Consider the following 24,293-nt stretch of genomic DNA (forward strand, 5'->3'; position numbering starts at 1 on the left):
ATCCTGCCTTGTTGACAGTTTGTTGCATTTTATTTTATTCATTGCACAGAAGAGTCTTTCTTGTTTGTTCAGCTCCCTCCTAAGTTCCAATGTAGAGTTGTTTATCTACGGACAATCTGCAGTTAGTAGTTGCTGCTTTAGATCATCTCAATTCTGTTGTAGTCTCTGATGGAAATCCTGGGATAGTGAATTCAACCCATATGGCTGCCTGAGGAAGGAATGTCTACCAGAAACTATGTCATGGGTGTGCAAACATTTACTCTCTTTTTCTCCAGGGTACTGGACTGTACCTTGTTAACATGTCAAACATCAGAAATTTGTGTGATTTCTTCCCTGCGCTTCCTGAAAGTTTTTCCTCATAGATAGCAAAAAACAGCTCTCTTTTTACACTTAGTTCTTTTGAGCTGTCTTGTAGGAATATTGACGAATGGAAAATACATACATGTTTCTTCTTTTCTCACTCCATGATTTCCAGAGTGATAAGCAAGTCTAGCTCCTTCTTTAGAGTCTGCCCTTGAACAAGAGGAGCTTTCCTGTTCCCTACCCTGAAGAATTGCTGAATGGTTTTTTTGGTCCAATACTCTTCCACCAGCCATTCCTTTCTAAAAAGACCATTAGCCTGGTGTATTTTTTCTCACATAAGCTCTTATTTTTTTTTTTTTTTTTTTGTAAAGTACCACGGCAAGTTGTATCTTTCCTTATCTTTTATTTATCAAATGTGTAATTTAATGATGACCTGCTGTTGCTGTAAACACCAAATTTTTTTTGAGCTTAAAATGATTAAGTGTTCTGCGTGTTTTCAGGTTTGATTCATTCATAAAAATCAATGAAGTACTCCTGGCTAAATCAAAAGACCTCTCATCGACTGTGGGTTAAGTGTGTGCCAGTAGATAGTTACTGTCTATCAGCTGATATGCAATAACTCCTTACTTTGCAGTCACTCCCTTTGTATTTGAGCTCCTGCTTTCCTGGAAGGGTTTTTTCATATTCAAACCAAGATGAAAATATCGGGAGAATGCATTTCAGACTTTAAAGCATCAGCCAGCACATTGTGTAGGGTATTATTGTGGTTAAAGGTAAAGAGATAATATTCAGCAAATTTTTTGTATTGGTCATTGTGCAGATGGAATTGAGAGCTTTGGTTCGTGATTCTCTTTTAAATAAGTGTATGCATAAGGAAAAAAAAAAAAGATTTTAGGTGGTTTACAAAGGCATCATATGTTATATTAGCTGTAAGGTGTTAGTAATGTAAGTTACAATGGGAAGTTCATGTTTGGCTTTTTATCAAGGGAGAAAAAACACTTTCATCACAGATAGAATAATTGTTACTTATTTTGTATTATATCCCCGTGTTTTGCTACAAAAGAAAAAAATATGATGCCGCCAGACTTTTTGGAATATTTGCGTGTGTGCTGTGTTGGAATGTGGGAGCACGTGGTCGTTGTAGTAGTGAGCTAATTGTTAATAGTATGCTACTGTCACTAAAAAAATGTATGAAGATGATGTTACAATTTCAATTGGGTTTCAATAAAAGAGATCATTCTTCAGCTGTATAAATATAGTACAAAAATAGCAAAAACACAAGAGTACTTTTGGAAGGCTCAGTATATTCATCTATTCCTGAAATAGCTTAGTTTGCTGAATTCCACTCAAGTGTTTTCTCAGTAAGTAATCTCTTGTTGTGATGGCAAGTAAAGCATCATCTGTACCTCTTTTATCACTAATATTAGAGGAAGGGTGTAGGTTTGTTCAGTGATGATCATGTTGTCATTGCAATTTTTAAAGTCTTAACTCACGGCTGTTTCCTAGCAATTTATTTAGAAAAAAAGCAACAACAAAAAACCACCCTGTTGTCATAGGGGCTGACATGTCAGATGCAGACTGGCTGTTTAATCATTCCACTGTCTTTACTCCAGTGCATTTCTAATGCAATCCTACTTCCCTTTTTTACAAAAGCAAGCTTTATCTTACATCTAATTTTCTGGAAAGAAAATTTATTTCTGTTTGTATCGGTTATAAAATGAAGTTGAACACTGGGGAAAATGTGTGTAAATAAAGAAAAATGAATGCATGCCAGCTGCTCCCTTTCGTTTCTGATCAAATTTATAGAATTGATGTTGTTTTCTCTTTCTGATGAAAGCATGTTAATGTCTTGACAAGGAAACCTCTTCCTCTCTAAGGCATCTGAACGTTCTGCAAATGCTTGAAGCACTTCAGACTTACGTACTGATCTCTGAAAGATGCAAGCTGCTCTCACTGAGATAGATAAGGTTAAACTCATCTTTGTTTTAAGGGAATTTCCATCACATTGAGACCTGATCTCACCACCTTCTCCATATCACAGCTGTAGTTGAAATGACTCCTTTCTGGAAAGAAGTTGGAACATATCCTATTTTAAAGCTATGTTTCAACACACCATACAGACAATAATAGAAGATAGTATGGCACAGATATTCTTCCTACATATCAGACTTCCTTCTTCCTTAATTTTTGTTCATGCTTAGGATATGGCAAAGCCAACATTATTTGGGAGCAATCTGACACCCTTTGGGGTGATGGCATTGGTGCTTCATGTCAGAAGCTGTTAAGCAGTCTGTTCATTTCTTGAGTTAAGCCAAAACCCAGAGCTTACCTGCTGCACGTCTGTTGTAACATCTGTGTAAACTGAAGTCAGAAGATGAGTTCAGCTACTGTCACGCAGTTATCTTCACTGTGTAATTTCTGGCATGGTCCAGGGCATGGTTTTGTCCAGTGCTGATGAGCGCTCCAAGTGCCACAGCCCAGGCATGGGTGTGGCAGCACAAGGGAATGCTACAAGAGATGTGGGTAAGATTGCCAAAACAGTAGGAAGGGTTAGCTGGATGAACACAAGTGTCCCACACCGCTCTATGCCAGGGAATGGTCCTGGCATGTTTTATTCACATGGTGAATACCATGCTGTACACATGGCCAGACAGTTCATCACCACAGCATCAGAAACAGATAAGAAACTTCCCAAAGAAGGGATCATTTGGGTGGAAATATTCGTTTCACTTCTTGCTCCAGTCCGCTTAGGAGCTGCTCTGACAGCAGCAGATCTGGCCAAAACTGTTGTCCATGTTCTCTACTAAACTCAATAACCAGCAATTCCTCAGCATCATGACTGGAAATCATTACAACTCATGCAAGCAGCGGCTTGTTAACATGTCATCTACCTTTGTGGTGTTAAGGAAAGTATGGCCTGTGATAAAAACTGGGCTGAAAACTCTTTGTGTCTAGAACAATGTTTGCAGAGTTGTCTAGAGATTAAAAGGCCCATGATGAACGGAAGACCCTCAGTTCTCACTAGATGCAGGTCTGAGTTTGCCATCTTTGCAATAAAAAACTTAGTGTGACCGGTACAAAATGTTTCATTTAAATGGATCCCACGAGTGTGATATATATGGGTGTATGTGTGTGTCTGGAATGCAAGCATTTATTTCACACAGACGTACGATTGTATTAGGTTTTTAAATTAGTTACAGTACTGTCAGAAGCAGACAGAGACTTTGTAATAAGATTTGTGTGAGAGTGGAACTAGTTTAAAAATAGAGGGGTCTGTCTCAAAATCTAGCTAAATGGAGAATTTCTTATGAGCTTTTCTTGCACCAGGTTGGGTTTCCCAGCCAATATCTGCTAGATCTTGAGCTACCATTCCTCATTCAGTTACTCAGCTTGCTGCATCCCAGTGCATGCGGTCGGGCTTCCTCCAGAGCAGGTGTCAAGCAAGGACTTAATAGTTCTAGTCTGATCAAGTCAGCTGCCTTAAAGCCCCCACAAGGGTCAGGATAACTCTGTGCATATTCTGCTAAAACTTACAGTTAGAGTTTTAGGATGTTATGGGCTGAACTGTTTATAGTTTGAAAGAACTGGGAACCAGGGAGTGTGAGACCATCTTAGTGCTTGTTTTTTTCTTTACAACCTACTGCATTGAGCTTATTGTCTCTTCGATGGGGTTTTGGCGGATAGAGAAATACATTACGGATCAAAGATTTATTGAGGGCTCAAAAGCTTTTTATATTTCTTTGGAGTCAAAGCCTGATTCCTAGTCATGCACTCACTGCTTTTCATTTGTACAACTGTCTATTCCCATTCATAAAGCGCTTTGCTGCTGGTTTACATACAGGGAAGAGGCAATGTGGAGAAATTGGTAAAAATGCATTTCAGCCCTCCACAGTCACAAAGCTGCATGCCTGGACAAGCCAGGAGGCTGCCAAAAGGCAGATTTGCTCCTGCACATTTTCCTGCCTGGCAGCAGTGCGTCGTATCTCATGCATCCCCAGGCAAGGGTGAGCTGCTGGCTGCTGCACCCACTGTCAGGAGGCTGTTGTGGTGCCACCTGCAGCCTCAGTATTGTCCCTCAGTATAGCCAGATTTTGCTCCACAGTAATAGATGAAATTTAATGTGTGTAGAGAACAGAAAACAGTCTTCCTCAAATCAGAAAATAATTTGCTGTCTTTCTAGTACATCCTCTTCAGCACTGAAAGCAGTACTAAAACATCTCAGAGCAAAGTATTACAAAACCAGCATCCCTCTGTATGTGGTTAGTGGGCAGGATTTTGCAGCATTATTCTCATTTAATGAAAGCTTAAAAAAGAAAAAAACTTAACAACAACAAAAAAAAAAAACATAAAACCTTTCTTCTACCTCCCATTTAATAGGCTTGGTTCTATTTCTTTATATGAAGCCTCCAAATTTTATAGCATTTTACTAGATCTCTTTCTGCAGCTTTTGAACCTTAAGTTAAATTGAGATTAATTAATACATGTATGAAAGGGGAAAAAGAGAGAAGTCAGCACAGACGTACTGGTGACAGAGTGATAGAAGGACCCAGAGCACAGATGAGAACCAAAGTGACCTTTTTTTGTCTCTGGCTTGTTTGGCTAGTCTAAGCATAAAGGGAAATTCAAGCTCCTGAGAGTGTGCAGACTATAGGAGTATTTACAGTGGGCTTTTATATGCCAAATGTGTACGTTTTAGTAGCAACATATAATTTTGGAAGTCGTAATACTTCTACAGTCCATCATCAGGCAAATTCATGGCTATTTTTTAGTTAGTCCAGATGATTGCCATTAATGTTTTTTTTTCTAAGGATCATTTTAGTTTTAAAATCAGCGGCCATTTTAACTAAGCATGACTCCCCATCTTTCTTTTCCAAGTGAAAGCCTGTGAACCTTCTATGCAGGTGGTGGATTTTGAGACAGCTTTGCTGACTTTAAGGTGCCTTTACTTCTCTTATGTGAACAATACCAGTTTTCCAGGTATCTTTAGTATGCAAAAAGATAAGGAAGTTTTGGTGTTTTTTGTTTGTTTGTGTTTTTTTGGGGGTTGGTTGGTTTTTATGTTGAATGTCAGAGATTTCTTAAATAAAGAACAGTAATCTGTATATAAATTTTCCTTTGATGCTTTTTTTCCCTTCAGGTTTTATGGCAGGCATACAGAGGAACCCCCAAATGTCACAGTATGGACCTCAACAAACTGGACCTTCCATGTCACCACACCCCTCACCTGGTGGCCAAGTGCATCCTGGAATTGGTAGCTTTCAGCAGAGTAATTCAAGTGGTACTTATGGGCCTCAGATGAGCCAGTATGGACCACAAGGTAAAATTCTTGTTAATACATCTATATATATACACAGCCATCTATATATATGTAAATTTAAAAATGTATATGTATTGCATATGTAAATAAGCAAATAGACAGGTATGTGACTTCTTGAAATAAAAAAGACATAGATAACCCACACACAAACACCCACATGTCCTCCTCTAAAAAAATTACAGATGAAACTAGTTCAGAGGTGGAGCTACACCTTGTGGAAGAGGTTGCTTTTATTATTGGCACTTTCGTGTAAAAATAGTGATCATATATTGGGCAAGGAAAGTAAAAATCTGTTGGATGGCCAGAATCATTGTTCAGGAGGCCAAGGATGTGTTATCTGCAGTGACGCTGAGTTTGGCCAAGCATGGAAGAAGGGTCACAACTCTGATCTCAAAATTGGACTTACATTCTTAGATGGAATCCCAAAGCCAGTGTGAGATTGCAGAGTGACTGCAAGGGTTAAAGTCTCCTAACAAGCATAATGATACAGTGGCTACTGTGGGAATATAATACTGAGCACTCATGCATACGGTTTGTGAATTTTAACCAACCTTTCTGACTGAGAAAGACGGTTCCTTTTATTATGCCATTTGACAGAACTGTTGGAGAACTAAAACAAAAATAGGAGTAACAGTTTCTGCCCCTGGACATTCAATGCATACAACCTTGAACTTGTCTGTTGTTTTGTCTTTAATGGATAACCTTTATAAAGCATGCATGTGTTTAGGGGTTTAATGAACTTAAAGTCAGAGTATATGAAGGACAGTATTTCTTTAAACATACATCAATAAGCTCTTCTATTTCAGCACTTCCTACTAATGCTTTCTTACTTAAAATCCTCAAAAAGGATTGGAGCCAGCTGTGGGAAATTCTGTAAGGGCTCATTGGCTTGCACACGCTAGCAAGGATGGTTATTTTAGTCTCCAGGGTTTCTGAGAACTAGTTCTGTTGTTTGTTTGAAGGGAGTCTTGCTGCCCTATGCAGTGTTCCTTTCTTTTTCATCTCTGGGTCACATTTGTTTTAGTTGTCTGAGCACAGGGCTACAAGCCAAGATCTCCTGCTTTGTAATTTTGGCTCTGCCTTTTACTCCATCTTTCAGCCTAGGCAAGTAGATTCGTTTCTCCGCTTTGCTTTCCTTAACTGTAAGGAGCTAGTAATGCCTTATAGCCATGTGTGAAGATTAATTACCTAACTCCAGTTGACTGGCGCTTTCCTTTTATTTGAAAAGCATTTTGTGGCCATAAAATGCTGTCCAAGTACTTATTTTTATCTGCACAGAGAGCAACTAGCTTAACTGGTAAAAATCCAGTGGATTTATGATGTGCTATCCTGACTTCCAGCTGTACTGCTGCTGCTGAGATTCCAAACCATGGGAATAGTGGGTGTCAAGTGCAGTAAAACATTAGCCATCCACACTGATTGAGTGGGGAAGTTTTTGTACTAAATCAATGCATTTAAGTAACATGCCGAATACTACTTTATTTTTTGTTTGAGTTCAGCAGTTCTTTCCCTCTCACTGTAGATGAAAGTGCCTATGTAATGATTTTATGGGTCGCGGTCAGGAAGAAACAGCTATTAAAAAGTGAACTTAAGGGGCAGGAAGAAAATGAGCATCATTGTCATTAACAGGCCATTTCAGAGGGGTCTGCTGAATAGTGTGATGGATGAAAAACATGTTCTTCTGCCAGCTCTCAGAGAGTACTGGTGATCCCATGCACTGGTCATGATAAAATTAGCGCCCTGCAGTATTTAAGCTCCACAGGTAACAAATAGAGCAGAAGGATACTGCTTTTTCACTGGGCTAATGTGACCATTAATAACATACTGGGATGAATACGGTGATATTTCAAAGTCATGTATTTACTTGGATTTAAGATTTTAATGGCGTTTTTCATTTTTTATGAAAGTAATCTGTAATTGCATCTCTTAACATACCGTCTTACAAAGCACAATTACATGCCAGCAATGATGAATATATAATAATGTTACTCCATTTGCCTTTTATTGCCGAAATAACAAATATATTAAAAATCACCTGGGATGCAAACTAGTTCTTACATTATTAAACTACAGTAATTGTCAAGGATTCATTTGCTTTTCTCACTTTGTTCACATAAGCCTTCCTCTAGAATATTGTTAAGCAGTGGCTACAGTGGACAGGACCGCTTGCATTTTTGTATTTGTTGAATTATTCTGTGACATTAAGCTTACATGTGGAGTTTAAACATAGCCTAAATATTATGTTTCACTGCATGCTCAATGCTGTAAGCCTTTGCTCAAGGCCAGTAGTGTCTTTCTTTGCAATGGAACTACTCACTGTGGTAAAGATTACACTGGTATTTTTGGGCTGGAGGAATTAGCCCAGAGTTTGCAGGAGCAGAATGATCCATCGAATGCATATAGTTGATTTGTTTTTCATATGTTTACGTGACACTTACAGATCTGTAAGAGTAAAACGTATTTGTCCAGGAAACAATTCCGTACTGGGGACCTGGGGCAATGCTGCGAAAGCATTTCCCAGAAAAATATAAAATGATGTTGGCTGCACATTTCTGTATGTCTGTGATATAAACCAGGAGCATACAGCACAGAACAGTAATTTTAGTTTTTTGTTAACCCCTGGCATTTTCCTGTCCTCAAGAATAAAGAGAAAGAGAGTGAGCTTAGGAGCTGTTTTTGAAGCAGTCTTTCTGTTTTGTATTTGGGAAACATCTAACTGGTGAGCTAACAAAGCAACTCTGGTCTGTGACCCAAGCATGGAAGTGCAGAATGGCCCTTAAGCGCTCTCTCTGGAGAACAGTCAGCTGCATTCAGTTGGGTCTTTTAAGACTGGGGCAGAGAAAAACTCGCTGCAAATCACCAAAAGGTGTCAGAAACACATCCTAAATCCCTAACTTTTCCTACTGAATTCAGCAGTAACACTTCTGTTTGAGTATAACAGAAAGTTGAACTACTACTGAATACATTTGAACCCCAACCCCAACACTTCACAGAAAGTTAAACCCCGTCATGTTTGTAGAAAAGATAAGTGTTTGTGCTTTATAACCCTTAACGTTGGAATTAAACTTGTTTCGCAGAAGCACTCTGGTGTCTTGCTCCCCTGATTTCAGGAGTCTAGGTTTTAAATGGTAGCACCTTAAGGATGAGATCCCCTAAGTGTGCTGAGAGTCTGGGCCTCAAGAGTCCAGTCCCACCTGTGCTACAGTATGTGGGGTGAAGAAGTGAAGAATTAAATACTAACCATGCCTACTAAATGAGAGTTTCAGAGGAATTCAGTACAATGTATTTAAATCATCTGTATCTGCAAGGGGGGGAAGGGGGAAGGGGATGACTTAATGGATGACTTAATGGTTAAGTGAACATGTAAACAATTTTAAAATGTCTTTAAGATAATATTTTTAATACCACAAATCTGACCTGTGTCCCTAAAGCAGAGAATAAAACTAGCAAGCAGTTCTCACATTTCCTTCTTTTTGGCTTGCTTAGAAATGGCAAGGCATCAGAGCACTTTGTTCAGCAAACGTGGACAAAATGGACTGAAGTTCAGCAGTAAGCATGAACATCTGTCTTTGGCAGGTTGTTAGTAGGTTTTTTATATTACATCCTTGCAACACTTGTTGGGTTTTGGTTTTTTTTTTCCCCTGATTCCAGTTACCATTGTTGTTTTTTTTTCTAATGGATTTGAGACACCATGTCTGTGGGTACAGTTCTGCTCTGCCTGGGGGGAGCTGGAATCAAAAATCCCTTGGATACGGAGGGGAGGAGTTGTTCAGTGGTATTGTGCAGCCGCTGCTGCCAGGCCTGTACCCACTTGAAAAGTGTGGGCTCTTGGACTTGGCTGCCTGACACGTCCAGCTGATGTGGGCTGGCCTAGCATCTGCTGCATTCATTGTGTTTAATGCTGCATCCATCTGTTTTCTGTCAAAGCCAGTGCCAACAAATTACTAATCTATTAGAGAAACACGGAAATAAGATTGCACTCCTCATTCCTGGCAATTCCTCTTGTATTTCGCTTGGCTTTTATTTTGCCTTTTTTTGTGATCAGGGAAAGGTATACGAATAGCGAGTACTTGAGGGATTGAGGAAACGCTTAGGAAAAAAGTACATGGATACATGAAAAAACATTGGAACTTGTTTTCCACACTGAGAAAATAGCACTTCCCTGTTCTCTTGGACGTGTATCCCTGGAGATGAATGATTAGGAGCTATTTTAACTCAGCCACATATTTTTGTGGAGAAGATTCCACTGTTGGTTTTTTTTTTGTTTTTTTTTTTTTTTTTCCTGTGTTGTGCTTATGCTGGAGAAGCCAAAACATGAAAGAAGAGATTTTTTTTGTCCCAATTCAAAATAGCATCAAAACAGTAATAGTATTTAGCATTGGTGCTTGCTTCTCCAAGTGTGCTGCTGAACCATACTTTGTAGAGCCGAACTGACAAAACAAATTGGCTTTATGTAAATGGGACTGACAGTAGCTCCCAGTGATTATGGATATCAGGTCTGCTAGTGCAGGGAGTGAATTCGCTTCACTTTGGAAGCAGTGTTTCTAATAGCACGTCCATAAGTGTGCTATCTGGCTGGGTGCAGTCCTTGAGCCTACATGCACTCCATCTTGCTGCATTGCCCTTTTTCTGCAGAGAGAACTGGAAAACAAGCAACGTCTGAGTTCTGTGTTGCAGTTTTAACGCTGAGCAGAGGAACATGAAACCAGTGAGCCCTTCAGTTACTGGGCACAGCTGCTGGGTTGGAGGTGTGGCTGGAATAGGTCTCAGCAGATGAAACTGTGGCTGCGAGCTGTGGCTCTCTGAATGGAAAATGGTCAGTAGGCAGCAGCCTCCGAGCCTGGAGGAGGGGGAGGAGAAATGACAGGGCGGTCTGAAGGCAGCAAACAGCTGAGTCTGAAGCCTTTCATCCCTGTTAAACCACGTATCAGGGATCCTTCTGTGAAAAAGCCGCATGCACAATTTGGGTTTCTAAAACAGAAGTGAAGTATTGTTCCATTTCCTTGGAAAGCATAGGTCACACATGTTTTTGCTGAAAAGAACTTGTACCAGAGTGAGTCAGTTGCTGGGTGGGGAGGAGGGGAGAATTCGCCAAAGCACAGCAGCAGGAGCGTATGAATTAATTATGCGTGTGTTCAAATGCCAAATGCATATATTTACTTTAAATATAAACAGGAGTTGCATGCCAGCAACTCCTCTGCCTGGTAGCTCCGGCCTGAGGAGAGATGAGGCTGATTTCCACGCTCAGGAAGTCTGTTGCCTGCTGCCTTCACATGAGCGTGGGAATAGCTGGGAGCACTCAGGAAACTGCTCAGCAGCATCCCGCAGGGGGGAATGGGTCGTGTTTCCACTAAGCTGGATGAGATGGAAATAAAGACAAGTCAGAACTGATGACTGAAGCAGTGTAATACAATCCATTTCTTAAAATACTTTTCAGTCATATCTATGCTTTTTTTTTTTTTTTTTTTTCCCTTTCTCATGCTGTTCGAGTTTGTTTCTAAAGCAGAATGCCAAACACTGCTTTTTCTTAGCTTTCAATACTTAGGAAAGTCAGTATTCACATTATTTAAGCTGCTGCTGCGAGTGGTGAAGTTTGTTTCTGTAACAATAGAGATTGGGCTCAAGCAGGTTTTCATGTCATCCTCCATAGTGGAGTACCTGTTTATATGATCAGCTTTGAGATATTGATGATTACTTTTATAACACTGCCTTTCCCAGAAGAGGTGCGCAGCGAGCTAACCCACCTCCTGGTGGCAGAGCCAGGCTTTGCACTTAACAGGGTAGGGAGAAAGAGGGAATGTTTCTAGGGGTTTGGCAAGTGGTCAATCTGAAGTATCTCTGGCAGAAACGGACAGAATGACTAGGTGCAAGGATCCAATGAGAATAACCCATTGCAGAAATTGCAGGAAGATGAAGAATGAGAACACGAAATTACAAAAATACAGTTCTCTCTTGAGCTTTTGTAATGGGTTCTTACAAGCCACACATCTCTGCTGCACAAAGCATTTTTTACTTTGTGCTGTGTTGTTAAACCTCTGGAGGCTGTGGTGTTCTGTAGTTGCTGTTATCCCATGACGTTTATTAAGCAGAAAATGCTTGAGGGTACATGAAAGCCGGGGTCATGGGATAATTCAGGCTGGAAGGGCGCTCAGGAGATTTTCTAGGCCAACCTTGTATTCAAATTAGGGTCAGACATAAGATCAGAGCAGGTTACTCCGTGCTTTATCCTGCTCTTGAAAGCCATCAAGGAGGAAGTCTGAACAACCTCTTTGGGTTGCTTGTTCCGTTGCGTGCCTGTCCTCACAGTGAAGAAGCTGTCCTGTGTGGTTCACTTCAATTCACATGTGTAACTTTTACATCTACTATCTTCCTTAATAGAAATAGTTGCTCAAAAGTTTAATGCTATTCTCTGTATTTTTTATCATTTTGTTTAGGAAACTACTCCAGACCACCAACATACAGTGGCGTTCCCAACACAAGCTACAGTGGCCCTGGACCCGGCATGGGTATAAATGCCAACAGCCAGATGCATGGACAGGGCCCAAGCCAGCCCTGCGGTACCATGCCCCTCGGACGGATGCCATCAGCTGGGATGCAGAGCAGACCATTTCCTGGAAACATGAGCAGCATGACCCCCAACTCTCCTGGCATGTCTCAGCAGGGAGGCCCTGGGATGGGCCCACCCATGCCAACTGTGAACCGTAAGGCACAGGAGGCAGCTGCTGCAGTGATGCAGGCTGCTGCAAACTCCGCTCAAAGCAGGTATGCAACCAGGTGAAAGGAGCTGAAATGAATGGCAATGTTTTTCTCGCCATTTCTGAAGTAACTGCTGTAGAGGTGCATGCATATGCATTTATAAATGTCCTGTCTGTGCCCAACTCTGGGAGGAGTAGGTGTATGGGAAGAACACTTTTCTTTAAATGCAAGGGGAAAGCATGCTATTGTGCAGTTGAATTAACCTCTCAAAAAACAGCTGTGACAGTTAAAATGACAACGACTTCCATGTTGGTTCTTGGCACAGTGGGCTTACAGAAAACCCACAAGGTTATGGTGACATAAGGAGTTGAAAACAAGTCCTGTAACAACCTGAAATTGATGAGCTGTGTTTTTGTATTTGATCTCTGGTGGGGAGAGGTCAGCATTTCCTCTGTAGTTACCTGGAGTTGGTCACTGCCATTTATGCTTCCATAAAAGAGAGCCCATACTTTTAGTCTTCTGGAGATTGGAGCCACCATCTGGCTTCTGGTCTCCCTTTCACACAGCATTAACTGCATGTTGCTGCTTGTGCATGGATTTTGGCAAAGGCATTTTTCTGTCCATGGCTATTCTTAAGATGACTGAATACTTGTGAAATCATATTTTCTGGGAAATTTTTCAGATGAAGTAATTTCCGCATTTCACTGGAATGAAATAATTCTTGGTGTATTTTTTATCTTTTTTTTTTTTTTCCCCCCCATTAAGAGAAGTTCCATTACATTTGAGAATTACACAAAGCTGGTTCCATTGTTCTGGTATAGAGGGCCTACATGAAAGGTGGGGAGAGACTTTTTATAAGGTTTTTTTAATAGTTTTGGAGGTAGCAACAGCATGAGGAGAAGTGGCATTAAAATGGAAAAGATGGATTTAGACTAGATATTAGAAATTCTTTACTCTGAGGGTGGTGAGACACTGGAACTGGTTGTCCAGAGAGGTCATGAATGCCCCCTCCCTGTAAGCATTCAAGGTCAGATGGGACGGGGCTCTAAGCAACCTGGTCTAGAGGGAGGTGTCCCTGCCTATAGCAGAGGATTGTAACTAGATGATCTTAAAGGTCCCTTCCAACTCAAACCGTTTTATGTTTCTGTGATTTATCAATCAAGGCTGCTGTTTTTGGACACAGGAAAACAGGAGTTTATGTGATTCTAGGACACAATGTAGAAACAAGAATAGGAAGCTAATGTGTGCCCCTATCTGTTGCTTTCTTGTTTTGTAAGTTTGGAAGGCAGGTGGCTTCCACTGATAAGCAATAGCAAACTTCTAAAGTGCTAACAGTAAATTGAGCATACCTCGTATTCTTCTTCAGTAAGCATCACGCTCCCTTAAAAGAGACACTGCGCCTGTAGATACCTGTGAAGCAAAAGGTATCTTTGGCTCATGTTGGCTCTTTCAGTGAATCTGCCTAGTCGAGTTTACAGAACTCTGCTTCTGGACGGCCTGTTAGGCTGCAAACTGATAGGTCAGGCAGGAAGGAATAAATGGGCCATCACTTCAGCTGCAGGGAAGCGTTCTCTATAATCACATGATGAAAGGAAAAGGACACGTCTTTACAAGACTTGGTTTGTTCTAAGTGTAAGGTGTTCAGTTGTGATTCAGCTTACACGGAGCGTAGCGTGTGGTGTTTGATCAAAAACTAAATTAACAGATCACTGCACCTATCTCATATCTTCATCCCACATCAGTTTTGTAAAGATGTTTTTGGATTCTAGCGTTGTCTGGGCAAAAATGCACCATGATGAGCCGTGTCATCACATAATGCCCATTCCAGTGATCCAGCACTTGTTAGTGGACTGCAGTCATCAAATATCTATTGCAAATACTGGCAAAAGGGTTATTTGTAAACTGCAAATTGAGTGAAGTCCCTCCGATGCCACAAGCTTGTAGATACAATGTTTTCTCCTTGATTTCTAGTCAAATGTAGGGGAGAAAGCAATAAAGGCGTCAGCTGCTCCTGGAAGTCCTTCTTCCATTGTCTCTGGAAGGAATGTACTTGACAGCAATCCATATTTCTGATACTGAGTAAATCCGAAGAGGATGTTTTTTGTTCTGCTTTAGGCCACTATACAATATGTTGTTTGCTTACTCCAGCCAGTCTGGAGCTGGCAGATGCCCCATGTTTTCTTCACAGCATCCCAATGATAACTATGCTCAGATTCCCTCGAGGCAACTGCCTGACCAGTACAGACAGGTGGTCATGTAAACTGGACATGCTACGCATGGACTTCACCATCTTCATGTTGCTTCAGTTGCTGGTTTCCTAGGAAATGTCTGATATCCAACCTACTGCTGCCTTCATGGTTATCGACAAGTTTTAATCGCCAGTATTTTATAGCTGCTTTTATTTGTGTGACTTTTTTTTTCATTAATAACATTGTTCAAATATGTGCACGTAAAAAACTGAAAAGCAAAACAAAAAATTAGAACAGAAATCTACTGGTTCTTTGCTTTAGAAAGCAAAAATCAGTGAAATGGGGAAAACTTGCACCATACTATTTGCTTGTATTGGAAAGATGTCTAGTTTTATATGCCAAAAAACATGTCTTGTGTTGATAAGATTCAGCTGTGAAGTTCACAAACTGATGAGATGTTACTACCATAAAACATACCCATCTATGTACACTTGAGGGGAAGATTAAATGATTGTGTCTGAGTGATGGTTACACTGCAGTATTTCTGTACAAGTTGGTTGTGATCCCTTTCAGGGTCAAGCTGTTGAATCAGTAGCCAAGTATCAATAAGGGAAAGTAGTTTATCTTCAGCTGCTAATCCACAAATCTATCCTATACCAACACAGGATTCTCATGTAGACACAGAAAGCTGGTTTACCTCTGCATTGCCAAGCCACATTAAGTGGCTGGGTAGAATGGATTTAAATGGCATGCATCAGAATGAAATCACTTTCACTGGAGCTGAAAATCACTGTTATTTAACCAGGGCTAAATGGTCAAGATGTGCGTCAACTGGTTGTACCTAAGGTATCATTCTCTGCAGGCTGCCACCAATTTAATTAGGGAAGATAAAAACATGAAAATAGAAGCAGTGGCTGTGGAAGATAGTAGGTTTACACCATTTGAGTTACCCTTTGACCTCATCAGAAGATCAGTTGTATGTTAAGCTTGGATTGCTTCCTGCAGCTACAGAATACCTTTCGTGTAGCCTAAAATCTTACAATGTACTAGTATACACAGGCTAGCATTTCCAAATGAGATTTCACTTATCAGGCTAAAAGAAGTCTTTCTTTCAGAAATCTCTTTGTTGAACCATTACTATCTGTGGCATCACGGTGCCAAAGATACTTAGGCTCAGTCTAGCTAACAGTTTACATCAGGAAATGCAAAATAAATAATACACTGTGTTTAAATTCTTATTTTTCAAGAAGACAGACGAACTGTAAGGTAGTGTTTTCCATATTGTATCTGTCTTAGTCACAACACACGTTGACTGATAAGGACTGTATGCTGAAAGCATAATATATCCACTGAACTCCAAGGAGAGACTTTTGTTAGCTTATGTGAGCACTGCCCAGAACACCAGGGCTGGTTCTGCTGCTGGAGGTTATGGCTCAGTAGAGATCTTTGAAGACTAGATGGTATCAAAATAAATATCAAAAAAAATCAAAATACCATCAAAAAATGTTCTTGCAACAATAGATGTATTTATAGCAATAGATATTTTTGTGTGTACAGATCTGCAACACAGCGAGTCTTCGGTAAAAATAAGCAATTTTAAGCAAACAAGATAGCATTTTCCCTGCTAATGGGGATGTGAAAGGCAGCGAAATTATCCTATATCTTAACTAAATTTGAGCCAGTTTTGAGTTCCTCACTTTGTGGATACCCATCTTTAAACTTTTGGGGACTTTGTGTTCACTGTCTGTGAGCTTTTGTTTTACTACAACAGTGCAGACTTCAGAGAATGATTAGGTTAACACTTGAAGTCAGTAGAAATTTTTGGAGCTATACGCTTGTCATCATCATTTTCACTATCTGTCGCCAGCAAGGAGTGTCATTCAGAGCATGTTTTCTTAGCGGTTGACGATGTGACAGTTGCATATGGAAATACAGAAACATAATTGTGAAACAGCAGTGCAGCTTTAGGGAGTTCTGTACTAGCTTACACATTCAACTAGATGGGTAAATGAACCTTTTGCTGGTGCAGCTATCAGTTACCAGTGCCTGAACTAAATGAAGTTTTGATGTGCCTACAAGAGGAGCAATCCTGTCTTTGAATGAAGTATCTGTGAACTCAGTGTGCTCTGCCTTAATATGCTTCTTGGGATTGCATATTCCAATTTTGTAAATTAAAGCAATTTTTTAATTTTTTTTTTAAGATCAAATTTAGAATTCAATTTCATTGATTTTAGAGGATACAATTTAGACAGAATAGTTTATTAAACTGAGGGATTGGGACTAAGCTTGGATATTTGCAACCTCCGGCCATTTAAAATCCTGGTCTCCAAGCTGCTAAATCTGAGGCACATACTTACATTATTGTTTGCTGCTTCCTGTGCCACCTGAGAGATGGTGTTCAGTTTCTGTAGTAATGTATGGTGTAACATTGCTTTGACATATTTTTAGGCACTTTAAAATGTGGTTCTGTCGTAACTGCTCAGCAGCTGTTTCAGCATAATGTGAGCAAAGTGGGTTACAGAGGGGTGAGTAATCATAGGCAATACACATACGTGTGTGTGTTTTCTGTGATTCTGAAACATAAAAACTCTGAAGTTCCAGGGTAGCTGTAGGGAAGCAAAATTTATAGCTTTCAGAGTTTTAGTTCACCTGTTGCTTTCCCAGACAAATCCTTAGAAATATAAAAGCCTGGAGAGTCTGCTACTCTGAGGCTTCCAGAGGCACAGGACTGGCTCTGACTTGAGCTGTTCTCCCAAATTCAGGAAGAACAAAAGCTTTAGGATCATACTAGCTACAATCTGTAGAGAGCTTGCATCGTAAGGGAAGAGGTATTTGGGGCTTTCTCATAAGGAGTGTGTGCAGCTGTGTATGAGAATAGGTTTTATATCCATCTTTTTATAAAATGAAACCTTAATATATTTAAGTTGCTGGTAAATATACAGATGAAGTATATTGAGTTAAGAATATTTTTTCTCCAGTGAAAAAGATAGGCTGTTTTGTCCTTTGTTAACTGATAATCAAGCCCATAGTTTCTACATTTGCTAGAGAATGACTAGTTCCCAGTACATGTTCAGGTCAGTGAAAATAGCTACTACAGCCTCATCATGGTGAAGTTAAAAGAATATGGGTTAAGTTTGCCTATAACTGTCCCTAAACTGATCTGAAACAGCTACGATGATATTAGAGGATTTCTGTTGTACAGGGAAACGTTTAAAACTAGCATAAATGAGATAAAACACATATTTTATGTTTTCTTTTTAGCCTGTGTGTGTGCGTATGCGTATTCACATTTGCACGCATACAGAGACTAACCTTCCATCAGCGTTTCTCTACTGCTGTGTATGTATAATTCATACTCCATGTTGCTGGTGCCAGCAAAGCACTTTTTCCATATTATTTTCTCCAGTAGCAGGGTAATGCAGCACTTCTGATGGACTAGGAGGTACTGGTGAGGAAATATAGTAATGGACGTGGTGCATTAAAATGTCAAAAGGAAAAAGAACGAGGCAGAAATTGCGAATAAATTTTTTAAAAAGAATAATAATATAAATAAAAGACCGAACTCTTTCAGGTATTTTACATCCTAGATCCTGTCAACTCCTATGCAGCGTTTTCCAGTCTAGCCTTTTTGATCTTGATACTTTGGGTTTAAAATTCTAATTGTGATTTTAAAAAGCTGTAGTTATGTAGCAGGAAGGCTTGAAGTGCTACAGTAAAACTTCGTGTCTTTAATCCCTGGAGAGAGCATATATTTTCTATTGTTTTCTCTCTTCCCCTTAAACTCTGAGGTGCTGTTCTCTGCTGGGAAGTGCAGTGGAGTGCAGGAAGGTTAAGTACTCATTCAGGTCTCTTTGCTTATTCAAACCAGGCTACTTCTAGATGAAAGGCTGCCAACTGTGAAATCCCCAAAGTAAACGAGGCTGAGATAGGACTGGGAGGCATAATTGGAGCCAATGCTGGGGTGCGTTATCTGTTGCCTTTGAAATAAGCCCCTAGCAGAAAGGCTCTTTCTGCCCAGTCTTTTATTTAGCATTCCTATACAGTTACCTAGAAGGAAGATTCACTCCTGTTCAAATTCAGCCAGTTCCCAATTCTCAAGTCTCAAAATGTGGGTTATTTCTCCCCAACACCTCACCCTTCCAAAGAGCTCTGAAGTCTTTTAGGGATCCTGACAGATCACAGTGAAATGAGCCCTTGCTTTCCGTACGGTTTCAGCTGGATGAAGCAGTGGTGCTTCTTGGCTAGAGTGACTGCATGGTGATGCTGTGAGCTCTGCGTAGCTGCCGTGCTCACGCCACCTGAGTCTGGCTACATTTCAGCAGCCAGCAGAATATTTTCTTCCAATGCCAAGTTTGTGAGATCTGAGAGATTAAAGTCCAGATATCAACGGTTCCTTTAATTGCAATTTCTGAGGGGGTCATTAACCGGTATTGACATTTTTTCTTCAAAGAATCCTGTGCCTCTTCCCTCATACTGAGAAATAGTCATTTGTATTAAGCTGGTGGGTTTTTTGTTTGGTTGGTTGTTGTTTTTTGTGTTTGTTTATTTTTTTAAGGGACTTCTTTTCTTCATGTTTTCCTTTTCAGAACAGGATTTTTTTCTGAAATGTATTAGGAGGAGTGAAGTACAACTTACCTTGTGTGCATTTGCTGCATGAAAAGAAGAGCTGGAAACTACTCTTTCACTGTTATTATTATTGTTATTTATTTTAACGGAGATGCATTTTGTAGATCAGTTCGAAACTGCTGATAAAATTCGGTAAGGATAGGAAGAGTCTTTACATGCTGAGCTCACCAAAGCCATTTCTTGTGGGAGTCTGAGAGAAACATGTTTTTATCTGGAATTTTGTTTGACTAGAAGGTAAATCCATCATTTTGGAGCCCTGGATGTCACCATGTTGCAAAGCTCATGCAGGCAACCAGTGATTTGGGAATATGTTTTTTTTTTCTTTTTTGGTTTCTCATCAATCAAGTGGACTGCTGTGTGCTGTTCATGCCATTAGAGGTTAACCAGAGACCTCAAGCCCTACTCCTTTCCTCCCCTGGAAAGTAACAGTTCTTAATTTGTGGAAGGAGGGCTGATTTTCAGAATCACAAATGAGAGTTTTCGGTCATCTGAAGACTATTCTAATTTGATTATTATTGTGTCGTGATTATTTTTTGCTTGATTTGGTTATTTAGGAGAGCTGTCCGGCTCTCCTAAGAAGTAGTACTGTTTTGCAACAAAGTTGTGCAGTAGTTTATTGACATTCTGCCTTAGAATCCAGATGCTACATAGGAATTCTGAACTTCAAAATGTGATCTTTATGGTGGTAAGAGTGCAGCACTTCATTAATTGATGGGTTTTTTTTTTCAATATAAAAATAAAGAACAAAGGAGGACTTCAGATTGAGTGCTCGTTTTAGGCTGGCAAGGAATGTTTAAGGTTAAAAAGCCAGATTTTCACTTTTGTTTATTGGCCAGAAGATCTACTAGTTTAAATAGCTGAAGTAGACAGAAGAAAACAGGAGAATAGCCATCTGTTTCATGGGACTCATGAAGAAAGCCAGTGCCATGACCGCCGTGTGTGATTTGGCGTGTATATTGCTAAAAGTACAGGACTGTGACTGAACAGACTTGGATTCTTGTGAAAGTGAGAGACATAAAAAATGTCAGGCAGATTTTGGCTTTTACAGCAGTTTTAAGCTTTTGTGCTGTTTTACAATAGTGATAGTTGAGAGAAAATTAAATAATTTTAGCAGTTCTGCATGGGGAAATATGAATGGAAAAAGCCCTTAACTCTAGTAATGGAGCTCAGATGGGAGCATCTGTTCTAACAGGACATATAAGTAACATTCTAAGAGCCATTTTAAACAGTAACAGTGGTTTGTTGTTTGTTTTTTTTAATGAGAGCCACCGCTGCCTCTAACACATTAATTAAATACCTGTTGCAGTTGTCACGGTAGGTTTCAGGCATCTCCTGAGCCAAAAATGAAGAAAAGAGCCAGCTGAAACTATACTGACATATGCACCACTCTGCTGCTGTGAAACTGTCTGGAGTGCCAAAATGCCGAGACTGACGGTAATAGTGGTAGTAATAATATTGATAAACATGTAATAGCTCCAGGCTATTGGGCAAAGATAGGTAAGTGAAAATGTGTCTGCTGGGAAATCCCTTTGGAGAACTTCCTCTCCATGCTGCTGCACATGCACAGTTGCGTTCAGCATGCTGTCAGCCAGATGACATTTACTATGAAAAGATACATTGAGGAGCTGCCATGAAATGATCAGGATTTTATTAGATTTTCAGCTGATTGCCAGCACAGTGAGCTCAGTGGAGCTGAGTGGTGCTCAAAAGCAGCGCGAGAATGTGACTGAGCATTGCAAGGAGGGAGGTGAGAGGCAGCGAGAGAATTGCATCCCCAGATGAAAGAGCAGGGAGCACTGGAGTCAGGCCACACCCAAGGAAATTGGATCGATGAGATACACACTGTCCTTTGCTTCCTGCAGCTTTTTAGCACCACACTTTGGTGACCTCTGGGCTATGAGTGTACTGGGAACATACTTACCCACTTTCAAGTCATCATTCTAGGAGAGAGTTCATAGGGCCTTCCGACTTTTTAATAAAGCTATTTATAACGTGCACAAAAATAGAAGGTACATAGTGAGAGAGTCATATGAGTCATTCCTAACTTTGCTATCAAGTCACACCAGGCTAAAGCACCCTTTGCAGTCCTCTCATTCAGCTTGGCTGCATTATGCTGTACAGGACAATTATTATTTATTTTTTTTTCTAGAAACCCAGTTAATACATGCTTTTGCTTGCTGTACACATCCCTCTTTTACCCAACAGACACTCCTCTTGGACTCAGAAACTTATCTCCTTTTAGTGCTGAGATATTCTATCTGATGGGGACGGCGTGCCAGCCACTGCCCTGAGAGCTGCTGTTTAAATCTGCATTGTCAGGCAGGTAGGCAGGGGTCACTAAGGGCAGAGCTTCAGTGGGATTACAAGCCATTTAACTTGGCCCACTTTGCAGTTGTCCTGTGTTTTCTGTCACACAGGATTATATTGCATTTATCTAGCACAGGTTGCACTGACTACAGAGGACTTAAGCTGTTCTTATACAAATAAATTCAAGTGTGGAGGTCTGACTGCAATTGTAAGAATACTGTCTAATAGAGGCATTTCAGGGAATCTCTCTAGGTTTGAAGGCTAGTGATCAAATGCTGTGGTCACTGTGAAATTTGCACCACAAGGACTTTAATTAATGCAGAAGGAACTTATAAAAACAAAGGGGAATATCTGCTAAATTAAACATAATAATTTTTAGAAAAAGAATATCACATTATTTCTCTTAAAATCCTTCATGACTTTCAAGCACACACTAATATGAGGTATGGGATCATATCAGAGGATCACAGAATTATAGGGGTTGGAAGGGACTTCAAGAGATCCTCAAGTTCAGCCCCCCTGCTAAAACAGATTCCCTGCAGCAGGTTGCACAGGTAGGCATTCATGCAGGTTTTGAATGTCTCCATAGAAGGAGACTCCACAACCTCTCTGGGCAACCTGTTCCTGTGCTCCATTACTCTTACTTTAAAGAAGTTCTTCCACGTGTTAGTACAGAACTTCCTATGTTCAACTTTGACCTATTGCTACACACCACCAAGAAGAGCCTGGCCTCCTCCATTTGCCTCCACCTCTCTTTAGATATTTATAAACATTTATCGGATCCCCTCTCAGTCTTCTGCTTCCCAGGCTGAACAGACCCAGGTTACTCAGCTTTTCCTCATATCAGAGATGCTCCAGGCCCTTTATCATCTTTGTGGCCCTGCACTGGACTCCTTCTAGGAGATTCCTGTCTTTTTTGAACTGGGGAGCCAAGAACTAAATACAGTAGTCTAAATGTGGCCTCACCAGTGCAGAGCAGAGGGGGCGGATCACCTCCCTTGGCCTGCTGAATGAAGTTAAGGATTTATTTCTGCAGGCTTGTGCTGTTTTTCTCCTTGTATTCAACTACTTTATTATTCTTTTTGCCTTATTTTAGATCACTACTAATCTTGTATTTCTTCCTCAGTTTTTGTTGTCTATAAAATGGGATAGAGACATTTATAATGATTTCAACCTGCGTTCAGCGCTACAGATGTTGTGTGGCCATGTTGTATTAGCACCAGCATTCATGAATTACATATGCCTATAGTGTTGCTCTTCCCATGTTTGGTGTTGGGCACATGTTTTCATTGCAAAAATATTTAACATGATGATAATAGCACAAGGTTTTGTGTCTGCTTTTCTGGGGGGCTGAGCAGGCTGATAGGAGCAATTGATTTTTGAGTTTCTCCTCTCTCCTTGGTAGATTTTTAGTAAAATATATGTAATGGTGATGATGCTAAAGGCACAAGTATTTATGTAATCAGAAGAAAAAATGGGTGTATTTAGAAAAGCAATTTATGTTATTCTTCCATAAAAGTATGCCATGTAATAATCTTTAGATCAGTCAGACCAACAGAACAGGCAGTGTACTTGGTCAGATTGCAGTGGATTGCAAGGTGATGTGCACTATCGTGTAATTATGATGCTAGAAAATTATTCCCCATTTCAGCATTGCCTCTTGGGCCTGGTTGATGCACAGAACAGTCCAGTGCTCAATCTGTGTGCTGAGTGTCAGCAGACACACACACACAGACCACAAATCTGGATGATTTTTCATTTTTGTTTCATGGTTTTTTTCAGCATCATGTGCATTGCAGGGCCTTGGCTGCTCTTCCCACACATGCACGCACATAGGTGTAACATTCTCTTTCCCCTTCTGAAAAATGGATTTCATCAAAGGCTTCATGGCAGAGCGAACACCTGCCACATCACCATGGTAGCTTGTCTAAAACTTGGTTACTGTGAATCGTGAGCTTCCCTGCCCAACAAAGGGAGGAAATGGAAATTCAGGTTAGCACATCGATAGCAGTAGCTAACATGTGAGGGAGGTACTTTGCCTGCATACATAGCAATTTTGAATTTGTGTTATTTGCATGGGAATTGCCTTTAATGCCTTCTTGTAGTTTTTCAAGCCAGTATTTGGATTTTGTGTGTACTGGCCTTTACTAACAGTGATGACTCACTGATGAACTTCCCATCAGAGCAAAACAAGTGATGTTGCTGTGTACTTTCCCTTGCTTTCTTCTCCCTCCTCCAGTTCTCCCATGTCCGCTGATGACAGAAACGATTTCTCCAGGGAAGCTCATAGTATTATAGTACTAAGGAAAACCCATAACAAAAGATCATATGTATCTTCATGCACATGTTTATGTGTGAATTCTCCAGGGAGAAGGCATTTGCAGGTCTCAGTTCTGAATTACTCTCATTATAATAATCCATTTGGTGTCAAAGTATGACAGATTATAAGTGCTTAAGGCTAGTCCCAGCTCAAGACAGATTTAAATAAAGTACTTCTGGTTATTGTGCAGGTCAGTGTGTTTAAATAACAACCCCCCAAATCATATTCTGACATTTAAAAGAGAGAGGAAATACTGTCATGCTGCAGACCTGGCACAGATAAGCACAGGGCAATTTGGTCAGTGTGCTGTGATTTGTGAGTGCAGGCTAACGCAGTCATTTTCACAGTTTGCAGTCAGGTAGCCACCTTAGCAGTGTGTCAGCATTAGAAAAAAAAAAACACATTCCTTTTAAAATGTTTACACAAATTGCTCCCCGGAGATGCTACAGTGCATTTACTGCAAAACTGATGTAGGTTAAAGATCTGCAGTGAGAATGGCAAACTTCCACAAGCTCCTGTTGTGGGCCTTTTTTAA

At 40.3% G+C, this 24,293-nt stretch overlaps 1 protein-coding gene across 25 annotated transcripts in view; it reads left to right on the forward strand.

Annotated features, from left to right (window-relative positions):
- The window catches only part of ARID1B (AT-rich interaction domain 1B), a 309,844-nt gene that overhangs the window by 238,445 nt on the left and 47,106 nt on the right, over positions 1-24,293 (forward strand). For all 25 annotated transcript variants that reach the window (XM_015858262.3, XM_015858267.3, XM_085541551.1 and 22 more), the window contains 2 exons: positions 5,441-5,620; positions 12,055-12,382. In XM_015858262.3, the coding sequence (XP_015713748.2) occupies positions 5,441-5,620; positions 12,055-12,382 (508 nt within the window). The remainder of the gene's footprint in view (positions 1-5,440; positions 5,621-12,054; positions 12,383-24,293) is intronic.

Source organism: Coturnix japonica, chromosome 3 (assembly GCF_054131305.1).
Source record: "Coturnix japonica strain WE chromosome 3, WE-NBRP24, whole genome shotgun sequence".
Lineage (NCBI taxonomy): Eukaryota > Metazoa > Chordata > Aves > Galliformes > Phasianidae > Coturnix > Coturnix japonica.